This window comes from Onychomys torridus, chromosome 9, assembly GCF_903995425.1.
Source record: "Onychomys torridus chromosome 9, mOncTor1.1, whole genome shotgun sequence".
NCBI lineage: Eukaryota > Metazoa > Chordata > Mammalia > Rodentia > Cricetidae > Onychomys > Onychomys torridus.
In genome coordinates this window covers 30,736,894-30,757,676 of record NC_050451.1, presented here as the reverse complement: position 1 = coordinate 30,757,676, position 20,783 = coordinate 30,736,894, and the positions used below count along the sequence as shown (strand labels likewise).

General features: G+C 42.5%; 1 protein-coding gene across 1 annotated transcript; it reads right to left on the bottom strand.

Moving 5' to 3' along the window:
* Nucleotides 1-10,745: 10,745 nt before the first annotated feature.
* LOC118591382 (double homeobox protein B-like) lies at nucleotides 10,746-19,945 on the bottom strand. Its single transcript, XM_036199614.1, has 6 exons — nucleotides 19,460-19,945; nucleotides 17,451-17,523; nucleotides 16,645-16,799; nucleotides 13,870-13,963; nucleotides 13,070-13,215; nucleotides 10,746-11,795 (listed from the first exon to the last, which is right to left on the bottom strand). The coding sequence occupies exons 2-6, from the start codon at nucleotides 17,470-17,472 to the stop codon at nucleotides 11,163-11,165; spliced, it is 1,050 nt and encodes a 349-aa protein (XP_036055507.1). The 5' UTR covers nucleotides 17,473-17,523; nucleotides 19,460-19,945; the 3' UTR covers nucleotides 10,746-11,162.
* Between the last annotated feature and the right edge of the window lie 838 nt (nucleotides 19,946-20,783).

Sequence of the window (20,783 nt, the reverse complement as noted above, 5' to 3'; positions counted from 1 at the left end):
AGAGAGAGAGAGTAACGAGGCTTTGTGGAAGCCTATGTTAACAGATCACAGCCGATATAGGACAAACCTATAACGGGCATGGTGGTTGGATTCTCCAGAAGTAATGTATGGTAACTGCTTTTTCAAAGTGTGTTTGAGAACATGTCCTACTGCCCCATGCTTATGAACAAACCCGCCTAAAGACACAACATGGTCATCGTACTCCAGACGGATAGGCGATCATGAGAAAGATGGGTGAATCGACTCTGTGTCCTTTGTATCGCACATACTAGTTGTAACAAGTCATAATGGGCATGTGGCCTATCAGTTTCCTATTGGTGAGCATGGGTACAGAATTAGTTTACGACAAAGACCCTAAAATGGGTTCAGAGTGTGTCCCCTGGAGAAAATTTAACAGGTCAGGAGGAACAAAATGAAGGGGGACATAAGGAAACAGGTATTGATTAGCCAAGCACAGAATTACAGAAAAAGAAGAAGATTGGAGCTAGGAGGTTTATGGAGGACTAGGTTTAAACATAACGCCCCTCCTTCTGAGAGAGAATTTGTGGTTTATGGTATCTATTTATTATTTTGTGGGGAATCCTACACACGTGTGGCCCCTAGAGCATAGTCCACGGTAATCAGTTCTACGTGTCAATGTGTAGGTTCTGCACGCGACAGAACAGGCTCGGCAGCAGCTGCAGGAGGCCTGCTGAGAGACCTCGTCACTACTTTTTAGGGGTGGCTCTGTGCAACATTTATTAGCCTCCTGAAATTCATTTAGCCCCTATAAAGATACCTTAAAATTTGTGAGCCTAAATGTAGCCATTATGAGACCATTAGTTCTGCTCCTTGTGAGCTGCCTATTTTTTCTTTATGGTTTTTAGTTGTTCTTTTGCAGAGCTGCCAGCTTAAGTCCTGCTGAGATCAAGAAAAATGGGCCTCAGAGGTTTGTGTTCCTAGAGTTGTGTCTATGCCAGTGGATGCCCACACACTCCAGAAGAAAATTTACATCACTGCTGCTGTTGTTCCTGTTATAGCAGTGGTGGCCACTGCTGCTACTGTTTCTGGGATTGTCATTTCATAATTGGTTACTACAGCTAGCACAGTAGAGACCCTGGCAGCAAAAGTAGCTACCACAGTTAGTTAATCTTTCATTCTATTGGGCATGATAAATTTAATTCAATAGTTATATACATTTCAATTGGCTTTGAAAGTTATACATTTATAAACTCAAGTTCCATTTGCTTTTGGGATACCATCTTACAAGGATTCCAATTTGCAGTAAGGCTCGTTAAGGAAGGGAATGGCTTAGTTGTCTTTAACCTACTGGCTATGGGTGGGTTAGGACTTCTGTTGGTCTTTTCTGTGTTGAACACACAGATAGATTGCAAGCCCAGCGCCACTTTGAGATCTTTGGCAGCAGTTAACTCTGCAGCTCACACACAATTAAGCCTGTATGATAATAAGTATTCAGAGATGGGTAATGCTCACCAACCTAAGCCAGAGCGTCTGTGTGGCCTGGGCAGGTGTTTCTATGAAGGGTAAGGTGACCTGCTGACATCCCACGCAACCTAAGTCAGAAGCTCATTTTTTAGTAAAAGGGGGAACCTGTAGGGCCCTGACCCTCGTTTTGGGTAACTGTTGCCTTGCTTGCTGATCTTGACCTTGATATCCTCCCTGTGTGAATTCCCCGCCAGGTTCCACCCTCCTGAATGCTTAAAGGAAGTTCCTTGTCTGTGTATCCATCATATTGGGCTTTAACAGCTTAGATGCAAGATTGAAAACATCGTAGTGAACTTCTGCCTTCTGGGGTTCTCCCATTGTGCTTTAAGCCTGTATTTAAGACCTCCTCCCTCCTTCAATAAATGGCATTTGGCATTCAAAAATAAATGAATAAAAATAAAAGTAAAATAAATATTTTTTTTAACAAAGGTGCTTCATGGGTATTTTCTAAAATTACATCTAAAAATCCTATAGAGCTTGCTTAGTGCTTTTACAGATGATTCTTCAAAGGGGCAAGGTGCTTATGTCTATATCCGAGACTATAGATGCTTTCCCTACTGATGCCGGGTCAAATTATGCATCCATCCAGTGATGCACTCACAGCATTCGCAAAATAAAGAATTCTCTCTTGTCTTTTGCATCAAAATTGAAGACTTCCTTATTTCAGGCCTTTTAGGCACTGAGAACCCAAGCCACATAGATTCCATTGGATTTACAATTACTTTATTTTTCACTTTTGTATTTTGGTACAACATAACAAAAATTTTAAAATAACAGGCTTGGGATGAATTTTAAAAGTAAAATAGGAGTAAATAGGAATTAAGAAAAAAATTTTTAAATATTTCTTCTGGATAATTGGTTTCCAAGAAATGCAAACATAATGGCATGTTTCTCAAATTCCCACAGAGGCCAAAGGTGGTTAAACCAAAAATGCAATCAGTAGAAATTTGCTACTATAGATTATTTGTTGTTCAAGTATAATCTTGTTTGTCCACAATTCCCTGGCATGTGTTACTTTAATGTGTCAGATTTTTCTCACACTATTGATGATCAAATTAATGATTTACATAGAGATAGACAAAATCTCTCAACTTTGAATGTAACCATGAATGGATATCACGGTTAAGAAGGCTTCCCCTCTCCTTGGCCCTCTGTTAGCTAATGTTACCATTCTCTTATACTTGCCTATTTTGATTAAATTAGCTATGAAGGCAATGCATTCAACTATGGCCCCTATTATGGCCGCTATCCTTTCTTTAAAAACTTAGAAATGAGGAGATGTAGAGGGTTTCAAGTCCTTATGCTCACAAATCAGCACTACTCAAAAACCAGGAAATATGCAGAGTTGTCTCTTCAGTGGAAGTGATGTATACCTGTTTCTGCCCCAAAGTCTGGGAAAAGATGTAGGTAATAGCCTGGTGACCTGTATTATCTATACGCTAGGCCTCACTCAAATCTTTCAGACTAATATTTTTATCCAGACTCTTCCTCCCTACACCTTTATCCTGCACATTGTTTCTCAGTCAACAGAACCTGTCCTTATGGAAAAGGCCACATGTACTTTGCAAAAGAGTTTTCATGTAGTCATGTCTTAAGCATTACTGTAATAATTGTCATAAGGAAACTGCTTTTCCAAAGTTGTACTGTACTTAAATATGTCTAGAATAAACTGCTCAGGGTCAGACTCTAGAAGTTTGAACCAACACTGGCTAACTAAGTTGTGTTGAACCAGACTTCCTTCTTGCCTCATGTGGATGTTACTCTGCTGACCCTGGGGTTTGCAGAGACTCCCACAGCTGGGCATAGTGGTGCACGCCTTTGAATCTCAAAAAAAAAAAAAAAAAAAAAAAGAAGGAAAGAAAGAAAAGAAAAATGTGTGTGTGTTGGGGTTGGGATTTAGCTCAGTGGTAGAGCGCTTGCCCTGGGTTTGATCCTCAGCTCCACATACAAAAAAGAAAAAAGAAAAATGTATGTGTGTTTGTGTGTGTGTGTGTGTGTGTGTGTGTGTGTGTGTGTGTGTGTTAGTAGAGATGCTGCACATGTGTCCCAGCAAAGCTATACTAATGGGGAATAAAGACTAAGGACTCTTCAAGCACAGACTAAAGTGGTTCATGACCACTAAGCCAGCATTGCAGAAGATGCTTAAATAATTCTACACACACTGAGGAAGAAAACCAGTCACAATCATAAGAGGTTAGGAAAGAATAAATCACACAATGACAGTAGAGAAGCACATGAAAATTTCTGAAAAGGGCCAATAATGAAAACCATTACTTCATCCAGTTAATAGATGCCAACAAAATGTATCTCACACGAGTGCACATGTACACATGCACTCACATACACACACACACACACACACACACACACACACTTTGCTGATGAAATTAACTAAGTTTAATTATTAAATTAACTAACATTAGTGTTAGTTAATTTTGCTAATTAAAAAAACATTAGGTTTTAAATTTTTTAAAACACAAAGACTGGCTCATTATGTTTAAAAACAAAAACGAAAACCAATCTCCAACTATTTCCTGCCTAATGAAGTATCTTCTATAGCCGGGCGTTGGTGGCGCACGCCTTTAATCCCAGCACTCTGGGAGGCGGATCTGTGAGTTAGAGGCCAGCCTGGTCTACAAAGCAAGTTCCAGGAAAGGCACAAAGCTACACAGAGAAACCCTGTCTCGAAAAACCAAAAACAAAAAGTATCTTCTACTGTCAAAGTAACATAGCTACACAGACACTAAATTCAAAGGACAGGGAAAAAAAGAAAAAGAAAAAACTCTAAGGACAAAGACTCCAAAAGCAAGCTGAGGTAGTCACACTCAGAGCTGATGAAGGAGAGTTCATGACAAATCACATGATCAACTCAACAGACACAGAACAAACCTTTGACGAATTTCAACACCCTTCATGATAAAAGCCCATCTAAACAAGAAACGGGAGAGTTCAACATAGGACAGGCTGCCCAGGAGAGATATTCAGATGGGCAACATTGTGCATGGAACAGGGAGATACTAACACATCAATGCTAAAATCAGATTGTACCGGGGTCTGCTGAACACTGTTTAAAAAGCAAGCCGTGCATGGTGATGCTACAATCCTAGTATTTGGGAGGCTGTAGATGTAACTGGCTTGTTAAATAAGAAACACAGAACCAATTGCCGAGTTAAAAACCACAAGGAAAACCTTACCCTTGACTGCTTCTGCTGTTCTTCCTCTCCTCAAGAGAGCTACCTCTGTGTGTCCTATCTTTTTTTATAAATTTTCTGTTCTGTTTTCTCACTGGTTGTAAACCCAGCCACATGACCTCCTTGTCACTGCCTGTTTGTACAGACCTCCAGGTCTTCTATGGTTGCTATTGAGATTAAAGGTGTGTGTCTGCCATGCTGTCTGTATCCTTGAACACACAAGCCTCCCAAGTGCTGGGATTAAAGGCGTGCACCACTACCACCCAGCTTCTGCTCTGGCTTGCTCTGACCTCAAGGCAACTTTATTAACAAACAAATAAAATCACATTTCATACAAATAAAATATCACTATAGGAGGCAGAGGTTGGGGAATCACCCACAGGTCAAGGTCACCCGGGTCTACACAGTGAACTCCAGGCTAGCCCCCTACATAGGCAGACTCTGTCTTTTTCAAGACACGGTTTCTCTGTGTAGCTTTGCACCTGTCCTGGATCTCGCTCTGTAGACCAGGCTAGCCTCGAACTCACAGAGATCCGCCTGCCTCTGCCTCCGAGTGGTGGGATTAAAGGCGCGCCATCCCCGCCCGGCTGACTGTCTTAAATAAACAAAATTAAATAAAACAAATACAAAATGTTAGCTAAAGTAGCAGGATATAAAATCAGTGTTTTAAAAATCAGTAGTTTTGGGATTGGGGATTTAGCTCAGTGGTAGAACGCTTGCCTAGCAAGCATAAGGCCCTGGGTTTGGTCCTCAGCTCTGAAAAAAAAAAATCATTAGTTTTTTTTTAACATATATACTAATATACATTGATATAACAGACATTCTGAGAAACAAAATAAGGGCTGGTGAGATGGCTCAGTGGGTAAAGGCACTGGTTTCCAAACTTGATGACCTGAGTTTGATCCCAATGCTTACATGGTAGAAGTAGAGAATCAACTCCCCTCAGGTCATCCTTAGATCTCCTCACTCCAGACATGTGCACGGCCCTGGATAAAATAAATGAAAAGCAAAGTTGGGCAGTGGTGGCACACAGCTTTAATCCCAGCACTCAGGAAGCAGAGGCAGGAGGATTTATGTGAGTTTAAGGCCAGCCTGGTCTACAGAGTTAGTTCCAGGACAGCCAGGGCTACACAGAGAAACCCTGGCAATAAATAAATTAATTAATTTAATTAAATAAAATGACTGAAAATACCTAATTATAAACTTAAGCAAAGATGTTAAAGACCTCTATATGAAAACTGAGGAACTAAGCTGAAGAAAATACCACAAGATGGAAAATCCTGCCTCACTCATGGACCAGCAAAATTAATATTATCTAAGTGGACATGTTACTAAAAGCAACCAAGCCACAGTAAAATCCCAGTAACTTTCTCTTCACAAAAATAAAAATAAATAAATAAATAAATAAATAAATAAATAAATAAATAAATAAGAAAAAATTAGGAAAAAGCGATATTTAAATTCATATGGAACTATAGAAGATCATGAATAGCCAGAGAAATCTTGAACAAAAAGAGCAAGGCTGGAGGTATTCCAATCCATGCCTGCAGGGTACCGCAGAACCAGAATAACTCAGCCAGTGTAGAACGGGGATAACAATACACAGAGGACCCTTGAGACTGTTGAGCAGACAATGTATTTGCTGCCACACCTGACAACCTGAATCTGATCTCTGAGACACATGTAGTGGAAGGAGAGAAGAAATCCCCCAAAAGCTTTATCTGTGGCACATGCATGCTTACCCACATGTAACATAAATAATAAGTAATTTTTTTTTAAAGATGCAAAATCAGAAGGACTATTTGACCCAGAAATGAGCCCACATAGCTACAGCCATCACACTCTTGGCAAAGTTAGCAAAAACACAGATTGGAGAAAATCTTCCTTAATGAGTAGAGACTGGGTGTCCACATGCAGAAGATAGGAACTAGATCCCTACCTCTCACCCTGTACAAAAGTCCACTTCAAATGGATCAAACACCTTAACATAAGACCTGAAGCTCAGCCAGGCCTTCAGTTCCAGCACTTGGGAGGCAAAGGTGGGCAGATCTCTGACTTCCAGACCAGCCTAGTCTACAGAGCAAGTTCCAAGACAGCCAGAGATACCCAGTGAAACCCTGTCTCAAGAAACAAAAGAAACAAACAGAAAGACCTGAAGCTCTTGGCTGCAAGAAGGAAGCGGAGAGAAGACCACTGAGGACGCGAATGAGAGAAGCAAGAACTTTCCAGAAGCACAGGACACAATAGCAAAAGTTAACAAACAGGACTCCAACCCCCAAAGACACAGAGATCAGTCAGAGGTGATCATTAAGAAAAGAGGTGCAAAGGACTTGAGTCACCTCCAGCTCAACAGTTAGGAGCACTTGCCGCTCTTGCAGAGAACCACAGTTTGGTTCCCAGAACCCACAGCAGGCAGCACACAACCACCTGTAACCCCAGCCCCAGGGGACCCAATGCCTTTTTCCACCCTCTCCAGGTACCTGCACATATGTGACATATACACACACAGACACAAACACATTAATAAAAGTAAAATTAAATCTATTAAAAAATAAAAATAAAAACAAAGCCATCAAATACTGGCAAGGATCTGGAAGGGAAAAGGAAACCTTAGTCTCACCATTATGGAGACCAACATGGAGATTGCCCCAAAGGCTAGATCTAGAATTGCACTCTTCATATAAAAAATCAAGGTCAGCATATAGAAAGATGACTCATATGGTAAAAACAATGGCTGTGTAAGTAATATAACCTCAGTTCAATTCCCATGACCCAGACCGGAAAGTGAAAACCAACTCCCAACCTACACACACACACACTCGCATTTTTTAAATCATCATGTAATAGAAACACACTCAAACTCATATTTGTTGTGTCACTCTTATATATGTGTATATTTGTTAACAAGCCATATGTTAAAAAGAACAAAGAGCTCAAATCAACCATTTAATTTGCAATTGAAAGCTCCAGCAAAAGAAGCTTCACAGTTTGGGCCATGATTTCTTGAATTACTACTTGAAGTGTAGACAACAGAAACAACATACAAGTAGGATGACTTTGAACATTGTAACTCCGGGCTGAGGGGGTATAGCAGCGGTAGGGTGTGTACAGAGCATGTGCAAGATCTCCAGTTCAAGCCAGGTGGTGGTGGCCCACGCCTTCAATCCTGGCACTCGGAGGCAGAGGCAGGCGGATCTCTGTGAGTTCGAGGCCAGCCTGGTCTACAAAGCGAGTTCCAGGAAAGGCACAAAGCTACACAGAGAAACCCTGTCTCAAAAAAACCAAAAAAAAAAAAAAAAAAAAGATCTCCAGTTCAATCTCCATCATGGAGAAACACACAGATACATAATTAAAATTCATGACCCTCAAAGCACACAGCATGGTGAAAAAGCAAGTTATGGAATGGAAGAAGACGTTTGCAAATCACATCTTGAAAGAGACTAATTATAGAGAGTATAATTTTAAGAGGGCTGAAAAGATGGCTCAGGGGTTAAGAGCACTTGAAAAGTTATTGAAGTTTCTAGGTTCAGTTCCCAGTACCCACACGTTAGCTCACAACCATCTGTAACTACAATTCCAGATGAGGATCAGGCATGAACATGGTGCACATACATGCATGAAGGCAAACATTTACACATAAAATAATATTTTTTAAAACAGTATATATTTTAAATGCTTAGAATTCGACAAATACTTCCTTAAGTAGTGATCAGATTGGGTAACTACATGAAGAGATACCAAGCACCATTAGAGAACCTCAAGGCCAATGGAGAATGAGTTTCTACCTCTCACCCATTAGAACAGCCACTACCAAAGCAACAAGAACTAACAGGCACTGGTGAGGGTGTAAATAAATGACCCTTGCACACTGGTGGTGGAAATATAAAATGATGGAGTCACTATGGAGACCAGTATGACGGCTTAAATAGACATCATAGGACTCAGCTCAAATGGTTCATATGGATTTTCAGCATCACACCACCGAGAGCATCACCTAGAAAGAAAGGCCAATGAAGGATGGTCTTTATACAGTATGTAAAAGAATTGGATCTCAAAGTTATCCGCAGGCTGTCATTCCTTACAGCATCATTTCCAATGTCTAAGAGGTAGGAGCAACCTTGTCCATTGGTGGACAAAATGTGGAATATATGTATAATGTAAATTGTTTGTCCTTGGGGGAAAAAAGGCAATCCTGACACAGGTTCCAAAATAATACACCTTGAGAATATTATGCCAATAAAAGTAGGTTGACTACAAAAAGCAAATATTGTATGAATCTGCCTATCTGAGTAGCCAAACTCACAGACACAGCAAATGTTGGGGCTGAGAAGCTGGCCCCTTGGTAAAGTACTTGTCATGCAAACATGAGGACCTGAGTTTGGATCTCCAGTACCTGTGTGAAAAAGGCAAGTGCCAAGCACATCTGGAACCCTCGTGCTAGAGACAGAGGCAGGAAGATCCCTGGAGCTAGCTAGTGTAGCTCAACAGTGGGGCTAGCTGGCCAGTCTATCTCAACCAATCAGCAAGCTCCAGGCCCAGCAAGAGACCCTGTCTCACAGAATAAGGTGGATGGGCTGCCAAGATGGCTCAGTGGGTAAGAGCAAATACTGCTCTTCCAGGGAACTCAAGCTTGGTTCTAGCACCCATCAGATGGCCCACAACTGCCTGAAATTCTAGATCCAGAGCATCTAATACTCCAGGCATCCACAGGCACCTGCCCTCTTGGGACTATAACCCCTCCCCTCCTCTCTCTCTCTCTCTCTCTCTCTCTCTCTCTCTCTCTCTCTCTCTCTCTCACACACACACACACACACACACACACACAGAATTATGGCTGCCAGGGAAGGGGAAAACAGGAGGTTGCAGTGTTCACTAGTGTCAAGAGCTAAGCATATGATAAAGCCTTAAGGCAAAGGGAAAAGGGAGTATATCTTTAAATATGCATGTAATCAACATTAAGAGAGGTCCTATGTGTAGGACCCTTAAAAGCAGAGATGAGATGCAGTCATGCACACAGCACAAGTTATGTGAAGACTGAGGACTCAGAAATCTCCAAACCTAGAAGAGCCTCTGCCCCACCCAGAACTACAAGCACCCGGCAAAGGGACTTCTGACCTCTACAGCTGTGGAAATACACCTTTTTTGTGGCTTGAGACATACAGTCTGTGGCATTGTTATGGTTGCTCAAGGGACTTGAGCGAGTGCAGAGTGCAGAGTTTCAGATTGCAAGATGAATATTATTGGTGTGTACTGGCCAGTGGCCAGTAATAATACAGTCAGCGCCACTGTCCCCAATGAGTGAGTGACTGGTAACCAGTAAGTCTTAGTGACTTTTAACTCTCTGTGACCAAAACATCTACTCGAATCAACTTGAGAAGAATGGTTTATTTGGGTTCTTTTCAGGGTGTTTCAGTCCATTGTCACAGAAAGGCATGGTGAAATGAGTCGGCCTGTGCAGACCACGTGGTGAATGCTGGTCACCGGGTGAGTATAACTGCCAAAGACCCCCGCCCCTGGCCAGAACCCACCTCCTAAAAGCTCCAGACTCAAATAGCACCACCAGCTGAGAGGCAAGCATCTAAAACGAGCTCGGAGAGGACACGATTCAAAACATAGCCAATAACAAATGAAACGGGTTTTTAACAGATTTTTTTTTTCTTTTTGGTTTTTCAAGACAGGGTTTCTCTGTGTAGTTTTTGCTGCCTGTCCTGGATCTCACTCTGTAGACCAGGCAGGACTCGAACTCACAAGAGATCCATCTGCCTCTGCCTCCCGAGTGCTGGGATTAAAGGGGTGTGTCACCGCTGCTCAACAAATTTTTTTTTAAAACAATAATTAAAATCAAAACCAGGGGCTGGTTAAGGGCACTGACTGCTCTCCCAAAGGAACCGGGTTCAATTCCCAGCACCCACATGGCAGCTAACAACTGTCTGTAACTCAAAGAGCAGACTCATATGCCTCAGAGACTCTTGATGCCTAAACTTGTAGATACAGCAATTTTAAAGGCAAAAATCACAAATACCATAATTCACATCTAAAAAAAAAAAAAAAATCAAAACCAAGCCAGACATGGAGGCACATACCTGTGGTGCCAGCTACTCAGGAAGAGGTGGTACTGGAACTCAAAACCAGCCTGAATAAAAGTGAGACCAGATCTCAAAAATAAATTAAAATTAATCACTGCTTCCTTTCTGTGTCCAAGTGGTTTATGCTGTTTACTGAATAGAACTAGTTTCATGATTCAGTGTATTTACTCTTCATTATAAATATCCCCTGATTTCAAACCCAAGGCCAGACGTCCTGGATTAGGGTCTTGACAGTCTCCTGAATCTGCGTCACTGATAAAAGTCCCTCTGTGAAAGAGAACCTGAAAACCTTCTGAGAAGCTTTCCAAGCGATTCACAGTCATCCACAGGTAGGCCTGGATTCGAAGAGATGAACCCATGTTCATTAACAGAATTAACAGAAACGGCTTGAGGCTTAACCCTACTGCTGTGGAGTTTTATCTGCTTGATGAGGCATACTGGCAAGCTCCTGAAGCTGAATCTGCCATGGATGCAGCTCAGATTTACCAGAAGACCAGTATTCTCTGTCAGGTATCCATTCAGCAAGCATCATTTGGAACCATTCATCCCAGTGCTGCAGAAAGGCAAAATCTTTCTGGTCCAGTTGATTGACAGCTGGAGCCTGACTAGAATCGTCTAAGGGTGGTACAGCCAAACCACTGTTCTCACTGGGATCTGGACAGCTTTCTTGGATTGGGAGCCGTAAAGGAGCCTGAGGATGGAAGCCCTCCCGTCCTGGAGTTATTATCGGTGATAAGTGGCCATTAAACACTGAGGAACTTTGACCATCACCCCTTCCCTGTACAACCTGGGACGGCTGTGGTACCGTGGTCCTTGATGACTGCTTCTGACCACCTCTAGAGAGATCCAAAGGGCCAGATTGTGTGTCGGGGGGAGAAAAGGCTGGTGTGACTGACAAGCTGCTGGTGACAGTTGGAGGAGGTTGATCAGGAGTCTTCAGGGAAGGGGCCTGGCTGTTCTGAGGCAGCTGAGCAGTTGCCTGAGTGCCCTGATGGGTGTCTGGGTGACGAGCTCTCCGATTCTGAAACCATATCTAAAACACATACACACACACACAAAGAAGTCCTGAATGGCAGAAATCATTCTACCTGATTCTTATGATTGGCTAGGCAGAATAACAAGGAGACAGTGGCCAAACCCTTCAACTGCAGGTTCTTCCTCCAACTAGACCCCACATTCCACATCTCTACCACCGCCCAACAGCCCATACATATTTCGAACAGATTCATGACAGTGACTAGCTCAAAGGTCTTCGGATCTAATGAGCTCTGGGAATGCCTCATCTCCCCGACACAGCTGGAGATGACTTCACTAATCTTCAGTGTTTCTCAACCTAACTGAGCTGACAGTCAAGATTAAGTAAGTCACAGCACATGGCCATGGGTAAAATAACACCATGGTTGAAAAGGTAGAAGTTTTAGGATCCGCCCCTCTGATTCTCCACACTGATTCAGGAAAGAAGTTCTCAAAAGCAGGGTGAATATCTGCCCACCAAGGAGCATCTAAGAACATGGAACTCCCAAGAAGGCATGGAAACACAATGGCTGATGGGATTATCTAAGGACATGCTTCAGAAGCACGCTGTCAATCTCCACAATATACAAAGAACAGGGATTCTCAAACTATGCAGGCAGTGTTCTAAATTTCTCAGGTTACTGTCAGAGGTGAGCTGAGGGCTAGGTATGCAGGCATCCCATGCCTAGACGGTCTGGATGCTAACTAACTTTCTAATACACAGGACAACGCCCTCATCCTCTGGTACTGCATTTCCATTATTTTTGAGGGCTAGAAATACTAACAATGACTATGTTCTCAAAACAGGTGTGAATTTCAGCTTTCCCAATCTTCCCTTCTTCCCTTCTTCCTCCTTCCTTCCAGGTTTGTCTGGTTTTTGTTTTTTTGTTTTTTGTTTTTTTTTTGTTTTTTTGTTTTTGGTTTTTTTGTTTGTTGTTGTTTTTTGAGACAGGATTTCTCTGTGTAGCTTTGCGCCTTTTTCCTGGAACTCACTTGGTAGCCCAGGCTGGCCTTGAACTCACAGAGATCCGCCTGCTTCTGCCTCCTCCCAAGTGCTGGGATTAAAGGTGTGGGCAACCACCACCCTGCTAGCTGTTATTTCTTACTTCCTATGCTTCCACAGGTCTGATGACTCTCCAGAGTGTCACCTTTCAACACCAAGTGTCTACATCCCATATCTAGAGTAGAGGGGACAACCCCAAATAACCCGTGTTTGTCCAGCAACAGCTCAGGAATGAAGCAGCTCGCAGTAAGGACAAATAGGCTGTCAGCGAGAGAACCTGTGCAACGTACATGAATCCTGGATTCCGGGATGCCTGTTTCTTGAGCCAGCTTTTCCCTGGTAACAATCCCAGGGAATCGATTAGTCTTGAAAGCTTCAATTAGAATATCAATCTGCACCTTTGTAAAATGTGTCCGGCTCCTCCCAGGTTCTTTAACTAATAAAAGCATAGACACACATCAGGGTTTGCCAGTCAGTTTTCATATTCAAACTTGAAAAAAAAAAAAAAAAACATTTTGAATATTGTTCTGACCACCCCATACCACCAAGGAACTCCTTAACCTATCTTGTCCCTGAGATGAAATCCCAGAGGTGACAAGATACAGCATCACTAAACAGCAGTAGAAATAAGAAAAGGAAAGTTCTTCTTGCTGTAGCCCAGACTAGACTCAACTCTCTAGATAACCAGAGATGACCTTGATCTTTCTTTTGTTTTTTGTTTTGTTTTCGAGACAGGGTTTCTCTCTGTAGTTTTGGTGCCTGTCCTGGATCTCGCTCTGTAGGCTAGGCTGGCCTTGAACTCAGAGATCCACCTGCCTCTGCCTCTCAAATGCTGGGATTAAAGGCTGCACCACCACCCAGCTAACCTTGATCTTTCTTGATCCTCTAACTTCCCCCTCCCAAGGCTGGGTTACAGCTACCACACCCAGGGAGACAAAGTTTACATCTCAGACCCTAGCATGCCCAGGATGTGCTGTAGTCAGTCCCTGGCCTAAGCTTTTTCTCTACAGAATATTTCTCCATAACACACAGTTGTTTATACTCCCAAAGAAATCAATGAAGGGGTTCTATCTGAACTTGTAGGTCTTACCTTTAGGTTTATCCCGTCCCTGGGCTTGGCTGTCTTCAAAGCAATATTCAAACTCCACTTGTTTCTGTATTTTTCTGTGCTTCTGAAACCAAGTCTATGTGGAAAAAGAAAATGAGAGGAGACAGGATGCAGCTCGGTCCAGATCACTCCAAACTGATTGGGCATCTGCCCTTGAGACCATGTCCATAAGAGAAGACCATGTCCATGCCAGGCGGTGGTGGCGCACACCTGTAATCCCAGCACTCGGGAGGCAGATGCCGGCGGATCTCTGTGATTTCAAGGCCAGCCTGGGCTACCAAGTGAGTCCCAGGAAAGGTGCAAAGCTACACAGAGAAACCCTGTCTCGAAAAAAAAAACAAAAAAAACAAAAAGAGAGAAGGTATAATTCAGTTATTGGTATTGTTATATTTATCTAAAATACAGGAAACTCCATACTCATTCTCGCTCTTGCTCCCCACACACACCTCATACTTGTTAAGTAGGTAAAGTATTCAGTACTTGTTAAGTAGGTAAAATATTTAATGCTAATTTCTTGGCCCCCTCTTCTTAGCAAATATCATTTCACAATGTGCAATACATATGGACTTAATCTTCGAAAATAATTCTCAGCCAGGCATGGTGGCATATGCCTTTAATCCCAGCACCCAGGAGGCAGAGGCAGACAGATCTCTATGAGTTTGAGGCCAGCCTGGTCTTCAGAGTGAGTCCAGGATAGCCAGGGCTATTAGCATTTAGGCTTCTGTACTGTCCTGCCTTTAGGGTCCCGACAGGATATAACCTCAGCTGCAGCCACAAAGAGCAGAGTTATTTCTGAGTATTTCTTTGGACAACCTGATAATTCACTCTAGCATTTACAACCTTAATGACAACTATTTATGGGCTGAGTTGCTAGGCATAGGCCTTAAAATCCTAAAACATCAATTCCAAGCTTTCTCAAAGGTTCATCATGTTTTCCAGATTTGGTATTCAAAATAAGTTTTCAAATTGAAGCTTTATGAACAGCTGGAAACTTCCAACTAATGAGTAGATATAAATGTCCTCAAGAGCCATCAACACCCTACAAGGTTCTGAACTTTTCCATCAGTTCAAGTCTCTCAGGGACCCGCCACCAGGTGTGCCCTCATAGAACAATTTCATTACTTTGACTCTCTCGGGTACCCAGACACCAGGTGTGCCCACATAGAACAATTTCATTAGTATTATTTGTGTCAACCATCTCCCATACCTAGAGAGTTTATCAGGACATAAGAAAATTTTCCTCTCTCCGGGATTTCCAAAGATTCAAGTCATTATACCAAATGATTATGCATCAAGAACAAAAGCTTGAACTCACTTCCTCACCTCTAAAAGTTTAAAGGTTTCTCTTCACTGGTTTAACTATCAAACCATTTGACAAAACTACCCAATTTACTACTCCATCTTTGCTCCATCAGCAACTTTATGAAAATAAATGATATAATTTTATACAGTGCTTTTTTATGTAAATGACATTGAGATTATAGAAGAGCAAGAGGAGGAGGAGAGAGGGCGTAAGAAAAACAGGAAGCAGAGAAAGAGTTATGGCGGCACACCTTTAATCCCAGATTGGCAGAGGCAGAGGCCGGCAGTTTTAATAGTTCTAGGCCCTGGCTAGCTTGGGCTGCATAATGAGACTCCTGTATACACCTTTAATGCCAGCATTCACACTCCAGAGGCAGAGGCAGGCAGATTTGAGTTTGAAGCCAACCAGGACAGTGAGTTAGTTCCTAGACAGCCAGGGCTACACAGAGAAACCCTATCTCAGGGGAGAAAGAAAGAATAAAAGAATAGAAGATGACAGTGGGAAGGGACAGTGAAGATGCCCAGAGGGGCTGTGAGGGAATAAGAGAAGGAATTCAGAGAGGATGATTCAGATAAAAAAAATTAATATAGAACTATTAATAAATAAGTGAGAAAATAATAAAGGAGAAAAAAGTAGTAGCCTATAAACCAGCAATTTTCACGAGGTCTCAACTTCCCTATTTTTTCACAGATGGTAATTTCATTCCTTAAAGGTTCTACATTACTAAGCTGATGACATAATTTCTTATATTCTGTAATTCTCTAGATACTGATTTCATTATCCCCTATGTGGGAAACTGTGAGCTGGTTAGCCTCTCCCAACATTGCAGGCTCGTGACCAATATTTCCTCCAACAAAACACATGCAGCGTTTCTGTTTTATCTTCCCATTACATATGGAATAAACTTAGCAAAATATAGCCTGTCTATGAGAATCACCCAGAACTAACTTAGCCTAGCTTTGCTCTTTTTTGTGTTTTAAAAATGGTCCGAAGCCGGACGGTGGTGGTGCACGCCTTTAATCCTGGCACTCGGGAGGCAGAGGCAGGTGGATCTTTGTGATTTCGAGGCTAGCCTGGTCTACAGAGCAAGATCCAGGAAAGGTGCAAAGCTGCAGAGAAACCCTGTCTCACAAAACAAAGCAAAATCAAAAAAAAAAGGTCGGAAGGAGTCAAACCATACAACAGCACCCACATGAGAGGTTTATTGAGGGGAGAAGAGAGAAGGAGTAAAGTGGGCAGAGACGGGTCCCTGGGGACGAAAGTGAAGAAAGAGATGGGACATGTGCACGTCCCATCTTTTATAAGGAAACAGCGAATGTGCACAGGGGGTGCTCTTAGTGGCTGCAGCTGGGGTCGTTCCTGTCAGGATAACTAAGGGCAGGCCAGTACAGATGCCTAAATGCTAACACTCTTTACCTTTACTCTGAGAGAGAGGCTCTCAACCTAACACCTACCATAATTTGAGACTCTGAGATGCCCAGTTCCTTAGCCAAAAGTCCCCTAGTAGCTAAATCAGGATTGGGATTCTTTTCAAACCATGCACGAAGGGTGTCCTTTTGATTCTGGTTCAGAACAATTCTCTTTCTCCGGACTTCTTTTCCCAGTAGGCCTAGCAAAGAACCACAGACAAAGACGTTAGGCGGACATCTTTCCCAGCATGAACTCCTCCTTTGTTGGCTTCATGCTGAAAGCCCAGACACACAGGGATGGTGACTATGTACTTTTACTTTAGGGATATATCTGAAGCCAAGCTAATTAGGACATGCACAGGTATAAACATAGATTTTAGAGAAAATGATAATCATGTTAGATAGACTAAAAGCAAGAAGTGACAGAAATCCTACAATAGTGCATGAAAACATAGCCATGAGAGCTAGAACATGCAAATGAATGAAACAAGTACATTTTAACTGAAAGGTTAAATTACATTATTATACAAAAGTTGAACTTTGGGATAAATGACATGTTTTAATAAAATGAAACACTGGGTACTTAATTTTCTCTTCATCCAAAGTGTCAACTTTAAAAGTCTTAAGTAGAAGCCTCCTTTGTAAGATCCCTAGCTGTCACTGCAAATTGGAAGTTCCAAGAATTTCAAAATGCTCATCCATCTACCCACCCAAACTGTCACCAAAACCCAGCTCTCTCCCTCTCCCTCACACAATGTAAAAATCACAATTATGATATAAAAGTCCTGAGGTTTGGGGAAACAAAGGAGGCCTTTGGCACTGCCACAGGAATAAACAGAGATAGAACATACCAAAAGGGCAGCTTAGATCCATACTGGAGTCACCGGGATCCCACGAGGCAAGTCACCCAACTGCCCAACTGCGCTGCTCACAAAGACACAGGGTTTATCACAGCCCAGAGTGGCCCACCCATTCCTTAAATACCTGTTGCTTTAATCCCTCATTAAAAATGCTACAGCACTGTGGCAAATCTTGATTGTCAACTTGATTGGATTAAGAGGTTGCTGGGAGATTAGTGGACCCGCCTCTGGGTGTGTCTGGGGTGCTTCCAGACAAGATTAGATCATGAGCTGAGCTAATCACAAGTTTAACCCTTGGATGGACTGACATTTAGAAGACTTAACAGGTGATGAACTGTGAAGGCTAAGACTGTGACTTCAAAGGACAGGCCATGGCCCTGCTGCATTCCTATCACCCTCTCGCTCGGCTACCATTATTCCCAAGATAAACAGCCTGAGACTCACTGTCTTGATATGAAGCCTGATCAGACCCACAGCAGTGGACCCCAGTGACCACAGATAGACCTCTGAACCACTGAGCAAGAAATGAATTCTTCCTCCTTCAACCTGTCTCTCTGGGCCACTTGCCAGAGCAAAGTAACCTTGACTAACAGAGCCACATATGAGGAATTTGAATTACTTACACAAAGAAGTTGAATTTGGAGAAAAAGTACAGACTTTTCTGGAAATTTTGCATCTATCCTAATACCTTTCCATGCATGGTTTTATTTCTGAGCTCTCTGGATTGTACTTGTATATTATTTCATCTTCTTCATCATTTGCTGTGCTCAGGATGGATCCCAGTCTCAAACAGGGTAGGTAAATGCCCTGAGCTACAGCCCCAGCCCCTACTATTCATTTCAGGTTGTTTTATTTCCTAATTACCTTGATGTGACCACATTCTTTAATATATTAGGAGTCTCCCCTTGTTTCATATTTTTCCTATTTTTCTCATCTTCTGCTAAAACACATTTAATTCTTTATTCTGTCCTTGTGCTGATCTGATTGTACATTCAAATGGCCAGCCTAAGCTCTCGAGTACACCGACTCAACCTTAGTGCAGGAGTGCTGGAACTGTATTTGGCACATGTGATTAAAGAGTAAAACTAGATGACTTCACGTAAAGCAGACTATCCAGTATGGGTGGGACTGACTCAGTAAGGAGGAAGAGAAAATAGTAAAGCTGGCACTCGCCTGAAGGCCAGCAACAATGGAGAGCTAGCTGGCAGTGAAGCCCTGGCATGAAAAGTCCAGCCTGTTTCCTTCTTCTTCCCTAGCTGGCCCTGCTACTATACAGGTGTGTGCATGTGCATTATATACACATGCCTTATGAGCATGCATATACACACACTCGCAAAATACTTTCATTTCCTTCTTTTATCCCATCATCATATAATACAAGACACATTAATGACGATTAACTTCAGAGGCCAGTGAGGGTAGGTAAGGGTGATTGTTGCCAAGCCCTGACCATCTGAGTTCAATTCCTAGACCCCATATGGAAAGAGGAGAGAGCCAACTCCCACAAGATGTTCTCTGACCTCCACCTATACCATGGCATGAATGTGCCTGCCTTATTTATACACACATAAATAAATGAATGAGTGCATGAATACATAACAACTTTATATACCCACATTCAATGTATGGTAAGAAGAGAATGAACCTCACCCAAGAACCTTGTCATTCTGAGTAAATGTGTTCAGGGCGAGTTATAGAAAGTTAGAAGTATGACCTTACTGCTGTCTTTTATTTGCATCTAAGAATAGCTTAGACGAGGCATAGGCATGCCAAGCTGGTATAGCTGTTGTGTCTCTGTGGAAAGTAATAGCGGAATTAAAACTGCTAATGGGAAATCATTTCAGCTGTCCCTGCTGCTAAAGAAAAAGACAGTTCATGCTTTAGAAGTGCTGATCGGCTCGGGGCATCTGAGAAACAAACTGTCTTAGTTACTTTTCAGGCTGTGATAAAATACCCCGATGAAAAGCAGTTTAAGAAAGGAAGGGTACATTCAGGCTCACAGTTCCAGGGCACAGTCAGTCCACCATGCAGGGCAGTCAAGGCAGCAGGAGCCTGAAGCAGCTGGTCACATTGTTTCCGAAGTCAGGAAGAAGACAGCCAAGGATGTTGCTGTTCAGCTAGCTTTCTCCTTTTCAGTGCAGTCCAGGACCCAAGCCTGAGTCCCAGGAACCGAGTGGCCTCTTTTGAAAGTGGGTCTGCCCACCCCAATTAACCTAAGCAAGATAACTCACAGGTGTGCCAGGAGCTTACTACCTCTAAGTGAGCCCAGACCCTGTAGAGGCAGTGATCATTTTAACCATCACACACATCTCCACCAATCCTATAAAGTCTAGGTATTCTACCATCAAGTTTTCTAGTTTGTTTTACATTATAGTCAGACGTTAATTTTTCAAAATTGTTTGAACATTTAATATTGCCAATTTTCTACTGAGTGCAGCCAAAAGTCACATTTCAATATATACATATTGTTAAAAATGTGTTTTGTTGACAAGATATATTCTTGTGGCTTGGCATAAAATACATTGTTGTTTTCACTTAAAAAATATTTAGGATAACAAAGAAAAAAACAGACTATAATTGGAAGACCCAGAAATCAGTTGCATTAATTAACCTTTATGGAGTGTGCTACAGATATCTCTGTATGATACCAGTGTTAGGTCCAAAAAAGCCACGTGACAAATGAAAAAAAATGTGTATGGAAAAAAAAAGACTATCTAGACCCACAGGATCCTACCCATATGGTAAAGCAAGGGAAAACCCAGTAGCCCCTGATCCCCCTATGCATTTGCAAATTAAGGAGAGATGGGGATCTAGCCTAGGTGTTCTTGTCAGGCAGCAGAAATTACCTAATTAGGGGAATCGCATCTCAAACTGAAGGATGTGGAAAACATCTCTCCAGCAGCAACTTGGTGTCCCTCTGATACTACCTCGTCCCTCCTCTCCCCTCCACATACCCTCTTCCCTACTGTATCAGAAAAGAAAAATGTTTTGCTTTCTGGGGTAAGATGGCGGACTGGACGCTTCCTCCATGCAACTCCAGGACAGAAGAGTCAGGGTAACAAAGGACAGACCGTATTCCCAGGACAGAAAGAAAGGAAGAGCAACAGAAAGAAGTAACAGGACAGATGAAAAGGGATGGGAAAACAGAAAGGCTCTGGCAAGGACAGACGGAAGCAATCTGCCGTCCCCATCCCCGCAGGGGGAAAGAAGAGCAGGAACCCCAGCCACGCGTAAGCCTGTCAGCTCTGGTGACAAAAGACTGGCAGTCCCAGCTGCAGGATAAACCCACAGTTCTCACAAGCCTTAATCCAGTTGGGGGAGGGG

Bases quoted from the DNA above. Each gene is read 5' to 3' on its own strand.
- LOC118591382 (XM_036199614.1), bottom strand. From the start codon at position 17,472: ATGGATCTAAGCTGCCCTTTTG. The intron at 13,964-16,644 runs GTAGGTGTTAGG...TTTTCCACATAG, and splicing joins TCTCAGAGTCTCAAATTATG to ACTTGGTTTCAGAAGCACAG. The intron at 13,216-13,869 runs GTAAGACCTACA...TGCTTTTATTAG, and splicing joins GGGACGGGATAAACCTAAAG to TTAAAGAACCTGGGAGGAGC.